This window comes from Anomaloglossus baeobatrachus, chromosome 2 (assembly GCF_048569485.1).
Source record: "Anomaloglossus baeobatrachus isolate aAnoBae1 chromosome 2, aAnoBae1.hap1, whole genome shotgun sequence".
Classification (NCBI taxonomy): Eukaryota; Metazoa; Chordata; class Amphibia; order Anura; family Aromobatidae; genus Anomaloglossus; species Anomaloglossus baeobatrachus.
The window spans coordinates 149907795-149920973 of record NC_134354.1 but is presented as its reverse complement, the minus strand read 5'-3'; the positions used below and the strand labels follow the sequence as shown (position 1 = coordinate 149920973).

Here is a 13179-nt window from a genome sequence, read left to right as displayed (position 1 = left end):
GCTCCTGCTGATTACCACGTGTCTAGTGTGTGCACATCGGAAGAGACCTGCCAATTAATTTGAGCAGTGTGGACAGAAGCCAACCAGGGGCCACACCACAATAGTTAACTCTCTGTCTAGGGTCCCTGGCCAACTTTTTAACTTATGATTTTTCTGAAATGTCATGCACTTCAGATAAAAACATACTGGGCTCCAGTCGTGCAGCCAAGCTCTGATTCACTGTGCCCATGAATTTGGTTTGATTGTAAGGTTCCTTTAAAGGAACATGACTATACCATCTAATACTCAGCTGATAGGCACTTCTGGGTTAGGGCTTACTGGCCCTTTAAGAAAAGGTGCACTTGCACACCCTAAGCGCACTTCCATGAGGCCTCTGCAGTGTGTACATGCCCCAGGAAAGGGCGTCAGGGACCGAGGACAGAGCAGCCACCGCTGAGCGACCGGACAGGACAGTGTGGAGATGCCAGTAAGCGTGTTAAACAAAGAAGTGCTCACTAACACAGATTTAGACAAGATTGTGAACAATATTTGACAGAAAAAGGCCTTTCGTGTACTTAAAAAAAAGTCTTGGATCTTTGAGTTCAGCTGATGAAAACTGGAAGCAAAAACAAGTGTTGCGTTTATTTTTTTGTTCAGTGTATATCTTTTTATAGGACAACAATTAAGATATGACACTTTGATACAATGTAAAGTAGTCAGTGCACAGCTTATATTACAGTGTAAATTTGGTGCCCTCTAAATAACAGAACACAGCCATTAATGTCTAAACCGCTGGCAACAAAAGTAAATACACCCTTAAAAATGATCAGATTGTGCCCAATTAGCCATTTTCTGTCTCAGTGTCATGTGACTCATTAGTGTTACAAGGTCTATGGTGTGAATGGGGAGCAGGTCTGTTAAATTTGGTGTCATCGCTCACACACTCTGTCATACTTGTCATTGAAAGCTCAACATGGCAACGTATGGCAAATAATTCTCTGAGGATCTGGAAAAAAAGTTTTGTTGCTCTACATAAAGATGGCCTAGGCTATAAGAAAATTGCTAACACCCTGAAACTGAGCTGCAGCATGATGGCCAAGCAGTTTAACAAGACACATTCCACTCAGAACAGGCCTCGCCATGGTCGACCAAAGACGTTGAGTGCACATCCTCCGTGTCATATCCAGAGGTTGTCTTTTCAAAATAGATGTACGAGTTCTGTCAGCATTGCCGCAGAGGTTAAAGGAGTGAAGGGGAGGATCAGCCTATTAGTGCTCAAACCATATGCTGCACACTGCATCAAATTGGTTTGCATGGCTGTCATCCCAGAAGGAAGCCTCTTCTAAAGGTAATGCACAAGAAAGCCTACAAACAGTTTTGTGAATACAAACAGACTAAGGACATGGATTACCGGAACCATGTCCTGTGGTCTGATGAGACCAAAATAATTTTATTTGGTTCAGCTGGTGTCAAGCGTGTGTGGTGTCAACTAGGTAAGGAGTACAAAGACAAGTGTTTATTGCCTACAGTCAAGCATGCCAGTACTGCCGGCTGTGGGGAGCTACAGTTCATTGAGGGAACCATGAATGATAACATGTACTGTGACATACTGAATGCAGAGCATAATCCCCTCCCTTCGGAAACTGGGCCACAGGGCAGTATTACAACATAAGGACCCCAAACACACCTCCAAGACAACCCCTGCCTTGCTAAAGAATATGAAGGTAAAGGTGCTGGACTGGAGAAGCGTGTCTCCAGACCGAAACCTTATTGAGCATTGAGCATCTGTGGAGCATTCTAAAACAGAAGCTGGAGGAGCACAAGATATCTAACATCAACCAGCTCTGTGATGTTGTCATGGAGGAGTGGAAGAGGATCCAGTGGCTTCGCATACCAAAGAGGACCTGAGTGGCAGCATATCAGAATAGCATGCTTATCAGTGGAGAGACCCTTGACACAGGCAGCCTGTGTGAAATAATGTGAAGAAGTTCACATATGACCGAAACGTTTATTGAATATTGATTGTCACACAGAATACTACGCCTGTCAAAAAAATACAAATTTTTCTTTTTGCAAATTCTACAAGTTTGAGTGCCGGATCTGTGTGGGGAGCTACAGTTCATTAAGGGAACCATTGATGCTAACATGTACTGTGACATACCGAATGCAAAGTATAATCCCCCCTTCGGAAACTATGCTGCAGGGCAGTACTACATCATAAGGTAAAGTTGCTGCGCTGGAGAAGCATATCTCCAGACCGAAACCCTATTGAGCATCTGTGGAGCATTCTAAAACGGAAAGGTGGAGGAGCTCAAGGTCTCTAACATCCACCAGCTCTGGGATGTTGTCACGGAGGAGTGGAAGAGGATCCAGTGGCTATTGTGAAGCTCTAGTGATCTCCATGCCCAAGACAGTTAAGGTAGTGCTTGAAAATAATAGTGGCCACACAAAATATTGACACTTTTGTCACAATTTGTCCATTTTCACTTAGGGGTGTACTCACTTTGTTGCCAGTGGCTTTGATATTAATGGCTACGTGTTGAGTTATTTAGAGGACACACCAAATTTACACTGTTATACAAGCTGTACACCGACTACTTTACATTGTATCAAAGTGTCATATCTTCAGTCTTGTCCCATGAAAATATATAATAAAAAATGAGGGGTGTACTTATTTTTGAGAAATACTGTACCTGCATGGCTTTGTGATGGAAAATAAAGTGGAAAAGCGTTCAGGGCAATGTAATGCTAAACCTGCATGGTGTCTCCTTCATTGTGAAAATTGGTGGGAGTCCCAGAGGTCAGACTCCTCTGACCATAAAGTAATGATATATCCTAGTCATCACTTTAAAGATTGGAAAATGCTTTCAGTCCTGTTTGTTTTCTCACAGTTGTATTCCCACTGGTTATTTGCTTGTTGCTTGTTTGCTTATGCTTTTTTTTTGTAAGACTCACACAGTATAATACTGGTAAACGGTGACAGTTTTATTCTGTTATGGGCATTTTTAGCCTCTCAATGTCTTCTATTAGGACGGCATATGGCAGTGTTCTGCTTCAGGAGATGAAGACGCCTTGCTTGGATCTCAGTGCTGTGCAGCCTCTCATTTTATTTCCTACACAGTAATCAACGTGACTTGTGTCCTAGATACGGAGAAACCCTGTAGCCTTCAAACCTTTACACGGCGTTCTGATTAGTGGCTTCATATTGCAATCATATTCAAATTAGGAATCTCTGCATGGAAGTCAGAAAATAGAAATTTAACATGAACAGTTTAAAGGGACATGACATCTTTTTATTTCTTTATCTAAAACACAAGTTTACCCTCTTGTTAGTTTCTCGGGTTTCCTAAAGCACAACTGCTCCCCTTTATTATCAATCATTTTTTTTTTTACATTTTACTGAAATAAGTATTAATGGGGATATTCTATTTAAATATGACATTTGTGCAGAGGCGTGGCTAACGGTTAAGATCAGGGGGGCGAAACTTCTGGGTGGGCTCCTAAACAGGTAAATTACAAATGGCCTTAAAAACGCCAAACAACAGGGTTAAATAAATAATGTGAATCAAAAAATAATAATACACCCTGGCATGGTAATCAAAACGGTAGAGCGTGAATCCACCCTAGGCTATATGCAAAAAAATCAATTGAAACCACCAATAAAGAACCAAAGCAAATAGCCAGAATTAAAATGTAGACTTTATTTAAATCAATTAAGAAACAAGGTGCAGAAACAGTGATTGAAAAAGGCGACACAACACAGCAGGGGGAGACCATGATTACAAATACGGTGGCTCACCCTAATTCTGGGTATAGGAGAATGTAATAATTAAGAATGTCAGCAGACCACTCTGTTACTGAAAATAAATCACTATAAAAAGACCAAGATTCATATCACTGCCATATAGTTACTATATAGTGGTAAACACAAGTCCTGCAGAACATATAAGAGATTACAGTACAGTCACATATTAGATGACTTACAGCTGACGTTTTTTAATGTCAATGGTTAAAAAACACTGTCTATGCAATGTCCTTTTATGTGTGTCATCAGGACAATCACATTGGGGACTCTAAAGGCCCCGTTACACGCAACGACATCGCTAACGAGATGTCATTGGGGTCATAGAATTCGTGACGCACATTCAGCCTAGTTAGTGACGTCATTGCGTGTGACACGTACGAGCGACCGCTAGCGATGCAAAATACTCACCTAATCGTTGATCGTTGACACGTCGTTCAAATCCTAAATATCATTGATGGTGCTGGACGCAGGTTGTTCCTCGTTCCTGAGGCAGCACACATTGCTACATGTGACACCCCAGGAACGACGAACAACACCGTACCTGCGTTCCCCAGGAACGAGGTGGGCGTGACTTTCCTTCGGCTGCTCTCCGCCCCTCCGCTTTTATTGGACGCCTGCCATGTGACGTCGCTGTGACACCGCACGAACCGCCACCTTAGAAAGGAGGCTGTTCGCCGCCCACAGTGGCGTCACTAGGAAGGTAAGTATAGTGTGACGGGTACTAGCGATTTTGTGCGCCACTGGCAACGATTTGCCCGTGACGCACAAACGACGGGGGCGGGTGCTTTCACGTGTAAAGCCCCTTTTACAGTAGTCTGCCATCATGTGTATGTCCCATCTGCCATCATGTTTATGTCCCATCTGCCATCATGTGTATGTCCCATCTGCCATCATGTGTATGTCCAATCTGCCATCATGTGTATTTCACGTTTGCCATCATGTGTCTCATCTACCTTGATATCTCTCCTGTATCACCTTCACATCCTGGTGGAACCTCTCGCCTTGTTCTTTGTTGAAGTCTCCAAGGTTATCTGGAAATCTGTTTGTTTTTTTGTTGTTTTTTTTAATCAGGTTTATTTTTATTAACCAACATAGTTACACAACACAAATAGTCTATCCCCTGCAAGAACAGTACAGAGAAAAGAAAATATTCAGTCACAAGAACAGCACCTAAGTTATACAGTAAACAGTGCACCTGCAGTCAATACCCAATATTCCATTTCAATATGCTACCCATGACACCAAATACTCCACATCATTTTCATCAACCATATCCATTTCAGATATGCGTAATTCCAACCCGTTTTGGTAAGCCATTAACCAGTTATGAGAAGAAGGACCTGGTCTCCCATACTGTCTTGCAGCAGCGCTGAGGAGGGAAGGCCCTGAGTATCCAACCACACCCCCCAGATCTTATAGAACTTATTCAGTGCATTTCTTTTGAGGTATACCCACCTCTCCAACCAAAGTAAAGTGCTAACTTTGTCCCTGAGGTCCCAGATGGCCGGAAAAGCCAGATCCAGCCAGTGGTAAACAAACAGTTTCCTGGCCTGATATAAGAGACACGCAATACCAACCATCACCGGCAAGCTCAAATCCGACCCCTCCTCCAGGAGCCCCAGCAAACATGTAACTGGTCTTGGCTGTAATCATATGCAAAAAAACTTGCTCAATCAGAGCTAGTACTGCCTTCCAATGTTCTTTGATATTCCCACAGGACCACATCATATGCAACGGGTTAGCATTCTCCCGCCCGCACTTAGGACAAAGGTCATCCATCCGGATCCCTATCTTATGCAATAGACTGGGTGTCCTGTACGCCCTATGCAGTAAAAATAGCTGTGACAGTCGTTGGATATCAGAAACAGCTCAGCTTGGAGTCTGAGATAGAACGTCATCCCATTGTTCATCCATCATAGGACCTAAATCCCCTTCCCACTTCTCTCTAGCTTGCAGAGGAAATTTGTTAAGATAACTAGTTAACATCACTATATATAACCTAGAGATAACACCATAGGAGCGGTCAGAGGTCAGCAGGTCAGCAAGGGTGTGAGTCCGTTCTATATTAATACTCACATGACGTGTCTGTGTCTCGTAGGCATGCCGAAGTTGTAAGTACTGATAGAAGGAACTGTGCAGTATCTCAAATTCAGCCTGAAGCTGGTCAAAACTTTAAAATGTGCTATTCTGAAATATCTGAGAAACCAAATGCACACCCCTACCCTCCCGCATTCTCGAGCCCGTTAGTTTCTGCAGCTCTATTAGTCCGTGATTGTGCCATAAGGGCCAGTACTCTGTCGCTCCTGATATTCCCAGCAACACCTTCCCTCTATCCCACACCTTGTATAGCAGTGCTAATGTTGGGTGTCATGGTCTGTTTTTGGGATAGTATCACACTTCCAAAAAGGCCACTGGGTATCTCTATTTTGTAAGGCTCTTCACCAGTTTACCGCCAACATCATATGCTTCATCCTTTCTCCATCCCTTAAAATGCTGCCTGCATCTGTGCCGCAATACAGTAAATCCATGGGTTGGGGGACTTTCAGACTCCCCTCCTCCTTCCCTCTCTACAGAGCCTCAAGACAAATTCTGGCCTGTCGCTTTGTCTTCAAGAGCTCCCAAAACAAAGTGTTGATATTGCGAAAGAATTTCCAATGGATCCATATTGGGGCATTGTTGAGAAGATACAAAAGATTAGGCATCAGCACCATTTTTAGTAGGTTAGTTCGGCCAGTAAGAGACAGCGGGAGTCAGCACCAAGCATCTATCTTGTTCCTAAACTGAAGTAGCACAGGCTGTAAATTTTGAGTATAATAATCCTGTGGTCAGGCACTGACCACTATCCCAAGGTATTTATAAATTTATCCACCATTGGAATTGGCAGGTCTAGAGTATAAAAATTAGGTGGAAGCAGATCTATAGGAAGCAGAGCCTACTTCTCCCAATTTATTAGGAGGGCAATCTGCTTAAATGACTATGGAGATAGTGTATCTCTATGATCATATTAGCTCCCAAATTTCTGAAGATGTCTAGCATATCTTGCACCAATTTTTCATAATTGTGATTACCCAAGTAGTTCTTTACAATAGATACAGAACTCTACTAGGCCAAAGCCTCAGTGTCATTCATGCATGTGGTAAAATTGGAATCGTTCACGAGTTTACAAATGAAGCCCATCAAAGATTCCAGCGTTTAGTTTTTTCATGCTCGGACCAGGGAATGAGCTATAAATGTACATGAAGCAATTACCTAATTTGGCTAAAGCCCTATCAAATTGCTTCATAGCTTAATATGAAGCTGTGGGAGAATGATTTTGTTCTTGTTCATTAGCGGGTTTGTTGATGATATTTGCAGCGTCAAGAATCATTTCGTCCCTTGTAGACAATGACACTTTTCTCCAATGATCGTGTTTTGCCCTGCCATCGCAGAGGCACATGAAGCATGAGTCTCTTGTGTATCCAGATTGCTGTCCAAGCAAGAAGTTCACCATCTTCAGGTCAACACAAATCAACTACTGATGATAATGGATTTTCTGTAATACGATTTTACATTTCATATTTTTCTGTAAGTTTTATTTAGTGAGCAATGGGAAGAGATAGACAACAGTTATCATTGTGCAAGTGAACACATTTCAAGCTTCTAATTGAGCTGTCTATAAAAAGCCGTCAGTCTTCTGGTTGATATTTTGTTAGTCCCATTTTAAGTACAATTTCTGGGATGTCATTGCAGTATGCAGGTTCTTCATATTGGCTGAAATATGGGAGAAGCCTTTCTTTTCTTGTCCGATATGCTGTAGTTTTAACTTCCACCTTTATAAGATTTTTGTTCATTAAGTCTGGACGCTAAAAGTTCAGATACTGGTTTGGACAAATTTAAGTCTTGCATCAGGTCATTGAGTTCTTTTTGGCTTAAAGGTTGAGGCCTCAAAAAGATTCCTCAAATTCATTTCCACTGCTACTACCTGCCATACATTTCAATCCCTGCCTCTCTTCAGAGTCTGACAGTGAATGGTTGGTAGTCTGGTAAACACTTGTATGGGAACGTCATTGCCATGTGGAATAGGTCATCTCTCCCGATTCCAAATCAGGAGAATCCCACCAAGCTTTTTTGTAACGGTTAAAGCCTTTAATCTTTACAACAGAAAAATAACAATTGTCATAGAGGTTTTTCAGTTCTTTCCATACCATGGGCACTCTAGAGTTTAAACTTTATTTTCACCATTTGTCCATTGTCATAGGTGCGCCACACATGTTTTGCAAACCATATGTTGAGCCCAAGACTTATTCTGGTCTCCAACATAAGCCGGGTATACTCCATGCACAAAGACTGTGATATTTCTTCTTTGTTTTTCAACCATGTACACTTCACAGATGTTGCAGAATAGTACAGGATAGTTAGATTTAGCATTAGAGACAGACGAATCCGCAGATGTTTGGGTCCGGCTGGACTTGAAAAAAAAAAGAAAAGGGGAGGACAATAACCATGAGCCTCCGCAGCTTGACAATACCAGCCCCCAGCTGTCTGCTGTATCTTAACTGGGTATCAAAATTGAGGGAGACAGAAAACTGTTTTTTAATTTATTTATTTAAATAATTAAACAAAAAGCTGCATGAGTTCCTCATATTTTGATACACAGGCAAGATAACACACACAGCAGGGATATGCAGTCTGTGGTCTTCTGCTTTATCTGTGCTGTGTGTCAATATATGGGGCACCCTATTTTTTTTTTCAATTTATTTATTTTACCACTCCACAACCAATCACAGACGCCGGCATGCCAGCAGTCTGACTGCTACCAATCACAGACGCTCTCACAGAGGGTGTGTGGGGGAAACAGTGAATATGCATATGGGATAATGAGAGGACCCAGAAGCAGTGTGACAGCCATGCAGGAGACTCTGTAAATATAACGGTCTTGTTTTAATGTCTATTTTGCTTTCTTTTATTTTTTTTTAAAAGTTTACTCGAGTGGCAGAACCCGAATAGTAACAAGGACTTCCCTGTGAAGTCCGTGTTCAGGGACCTCAAACTTTACAGCCCCTATTCAGCACCCTTAAAAATACCTTAAATCCATAAAAAAAAAAATTAGCTCCTGAAATTTTTGAGATGATGAGCCATACTATTAAACCCAGGTGACAGGTAATGTAAATAACATGAATTATCTTGTGACAGTGGCATCTGTCAAAAAGTGGGCTGTATTAGGCTGTATAGCATGTTCACAGTCAGTTCTTGAAGTTAAGAGTGTTGAAAGTAGGAAAAATCGGCAAACGTAAGGATTTCCGCAACTTTGATGGGGCCAACTTGTGATTGCTTTATTAGCTAAAAGCCATAGTAGTACATTCATTATTGTAATATCCTGGGAGCTGTAGTTTTCTATCAGCTGTAAAGCCAGAGTTGGGAACCAGTGTTTTAAAAGGTTAAATATATTAGAAAGTTGTAATTCTCTCATAAAACAATGCTAGTGCACCCTGATAGTTTGCAGTTACCTTTGTTACATAGTCCTCATTATTAGTCCACAGTGGGTAAACTGCACAGATTGCCAGAATGCACGCATGAGTCATATTTCATTCTATTCATTCTGCACAGGGTAAAATCTCTGTATCATCTAATTTGACCAGTTAATCAACAATTTTTGCATCGGTATATTGTATGAAACTGGCTTGTGACCCATAGGCTGTGCTTGCATGATTGCACTGGCATCATTCTTTTGGCTGGCAAATACACCAGGCTGTGAGTGGGTTTAAGAAGCTGAAATGAGCCGTGGTAAATTGTAATAAGATTAACACTGAACCCTGTTTTACTTTTCTTTATTTAGAACATGCTTGAGTTATTGGAAGAAATGCCAAATGGAGTTCCTCCGGAAAAAGTCAAGAACTACATTTATCAGCTCATCAAGGCAATTCACTGGTGTCACAAGAATGACATTGTTCATAGAGGTGAGAGGTTCCTATATCTTTAGTGTTTCTAAATTTACAAGATGCAATCAGTTGATGAGTTCTTTGCTCCTTGGTAAAAATAACTTCCACTTTCGCACAAAGCATTCCAACCTACAGCCAGAAATCACATTATAAAATAAGTGTTCCTCCTATTTTATATTGTTTGTAACTGTTTTTCATTTTGTTGTTATAATTATTTGGTACACCTTTGTTTTCCCAAGGTGACAACAGAAGACAGCAATACGGTTTCTTATATGTTGATGTTCTTCTACCCAACAATACGGATTATAAAACAGAGTCAATCATAAACTGCGATGCTGATCATATCGTGTGTTCTATTGAGTGTTCTGTGGTTTATAGGTTATACTACCGCAAACTAAAAAAGCCAATAGCTGAGGATACTTCAAATATTGGTAACAAAAGTTTATCCTATTCAGGAGCCATCAGGCATTTTGTTACTGTACGCAAGGGCACTCTATCCTTGTTTTCCTTCTATGCTGTTGAAAAAGTTAATTCCCCAGCAAGAGATGGCGATTGGTAAAAATGCCTCGCCCTAAGGGAGGCGTATTGGATTCTGACTTTAAAAAACAAATATCCACATGGTATGAACTATAGAAATTTATTTATATTTAGAGATGGGCAAATAGTAACTATTGTTGTTTGGATAATGCTACCGAGTACTAGTCCAGTATTCGCCACAACAAGGAAAATGCTCGGGTTCCGAACTGACTTGCAGTTTGTTATTCGTGACAAATACCGGAAAAGAACTTTGGGATTTGTTGTAAATAATCCAAACACAAATACAGTGGATCCTTGGATTAAGAGTAACTTGGTTTTAGAACTTTTTACAAATGTGTAACTCGGTTTAAGAGCAATGCTTTGCAAGAAGAGCAAATACTCACTATGCACACTTCCGGTTCTGTCTTTCACCGCGCTCTGACCCGCTCTGGAGATAACTTTCTGTACATATTTATGGTATACAATATACCACTTGTATAGTACAGTATATACTATATAGCATGTCTATCAATTTGCATTTGTGGATATAGTATTGTACTTTCTTTCTGCTAACCAGTGCAGCACATTGCTTATACTGTAATCGGACTGTGCAGTATTCCTATCCTACCCCACATTTGTTTAGTTCTGCCCTTATTTTGGGGAGAATAGATTTGAGGTGTGTTTTTTGTGTATTGTACTAGAATAAAGGTTGTCATATTTATACACCATTTTTTCTCTATAGAGTACCTCACGCACAGCAACAATACTATCTATTGTAAGCCAACAAGCAGTTTAATTTGTTTTATATGCTTTTACTGTACTATACAGTATATTGTATTAGTGTAATGTAATAATTTTATATGAATACAGTACATTTTTTATTACTGTAATAAAGTTGTATAAATGCAGTAAATATTTTTGGGTTGTGGAATGAGTTGTCTGCCTTTCAATTATTTCCTATGGGAAAATTTGCTTTGATATAAGAGTAACTTGGTTTAAGAGCAAACTCCGGGAACCAATTAGGCTCATAATCCAAGGTTCCACTGTAGTTACTATTCGCTCTTCACTATTTATATTTATTAATATGTGTATTCTTTTTTATGTATACGGTTGGATTTCATTCAGATATTCACATTAAACTTTAATCTATATATCACGTTTTTCCTTGTTTAGATTTATCATATCTTCTGATTGATTATTGTTAGTTTAAATACTTTCCCACAATTCCATGTGTTATCCTATGACTAAGAGCGCTTGCTGAGCCGGAAACGCAACAGGAATGTTTTACGTCGTTTGGCTCCACGTTTTTTAACCTATGTCGTAATAAAAAAGATGTTTTACTCTACATTTAATGGACGTGCTGGCTTTTTACTGTTTCATAGGTTGTAATAGTTTGTCATACAATTAAAGCTATACATTTGTGAAGGGACAGGCAAAAGATAAAAGCAGATTTGCAATAAAGGAAACTAGGCTCTCTACTGGTTCTGCAATGGCAATCTTGTCATGCTTTTGCATTAGGAAAGTAGAAAAAAAAAAGAGATATGACTAAGAAATACCTGAGTAGTGTTGTAACGTGATAGAATAAGCCAAGCTAATACATTTTACTAGATTTTTTATTTTAATTTAAACAAAAAGCTTGTAAGGAATGCACAGCCTATACTGTTAGCATCAAATTACTTTTACTTAAAGGGGTTGGCCACTACTTTTTTATTAATGTTTCTCCTTGGCATAGTCCATCAATATCTGATTGGCAGTTGTGTCGCACACCCACCAATCAGCTGTTACCGGTGGTGGCCAACAGTTCTTATATCCTGCCGATACAGCAGCTCTGTCATTCCCATTGTAGCCACAGCCGGATACTGCAGATCCATCTCTATTCAAATAATTGTGGGTGGAACTGTAGTACCCAGCAACGACCACTATAGTTTTAATAGAGCTGCTGTGTTTCGTTGGCATCCAGAAACTTCTAGCCAACGCCGGTAACAGATCATTGGTAGGGATGCCGAGTGTAGAACCCCCACTGATCAGATATTGATGGTCTACACCATGGGTCCCCAATTCCAGTCCTCAAGGGCCGCCAACAGTGCATGTTTTCAGGATTTCCTTAGTATTGCACATGTGATAAATTAATCACCTGCACAGTTGATGATTCCAACACCTATGTAATGCTAAGGAAATCCGGAAAACATGCACTGTTGGCAGCCCTCGAGGACTGGAGTTGGGGAACCCTGGTCTACACTATTGACAGGCCATCATCAATAGCAAAGTACTGGTCGAGTTGGGGATCCAGTTTTGGGTTCCACATTTTAAATAGGATATTCAGAAGTTAGTCAGTTCAAAGGCAGGCAACTAGATAATTGCAAGGAATAAATATGATGAGAGGTTAAAAGTTCGGTTTGTTTAGCTTAGAAAAAAGACGTCTCAGAGGAGATCTCATTTAAATGTATGAACACATGTGTGATCAATAAAAGGACTGGCACATGACTTATTCTTTCCAATAACAAAAGTAAGGACCAGGGGGCATTCATTTAGAGTGTAAGAAAGGCGATTCCAGTAGCTAAATAGGAAAGGGTTCATTACAGTTAGAGCAGTCAGACTGTGGAATGCCCTACCACAAGAGGTAGCAATGGCAGATACTATAACAGCATTTAAAAAAAGGCTGGATGATTTCTTGAGAACACACAAGATTATCGGTTATAAATGATTTAGTGGCTAAATGTGTAATTGGTGTTGAAAGGTTGAACTTGACGGACCTAGGTCTTTTTTTCAACCTCTGTAAATCTATGTAACTATGTTATGTTCTCTTTAATGATTTTATTCTGAAGCACTATTCATAAAATCATCAGCAAAAATAGGAAAGTCCTAACTCTGCAGATTTCCCATTCTGAAAAAAAAAGAAAACAAGAACATAAAAGTTTGCCAACATCCATAAACAAATGCAACAAGTTTAATGGAAATCTA

At 40.3% G+C, this 13179-nt stretch overlaps 1 protein-coding gene across 6 annotated transcripts in view; it reads left to right on the top strand.

Moving 5' to 3' along the window:
• CDKL5 (cyclin dependent kinase like 5) overlaps positions 1-13179 on the top strand; it is a 482986-nt gene that overhangs the window by 359686 nt on the left and 110121 nt on the right. For all 6 annotated transcript variants that reach the window (XM_075335447.1, XM_075335445.1, XM_075335448.1 and 3 more), the window contains one exon: positions 9600-9720. In XM_075335447.1, the coding sequence (XP_075191562.1) occupies positions 9600-9720 (121 nt within the window). The remainder of the gene's footprint in view (positions 1-9599; positions 9721-13179) is intronic.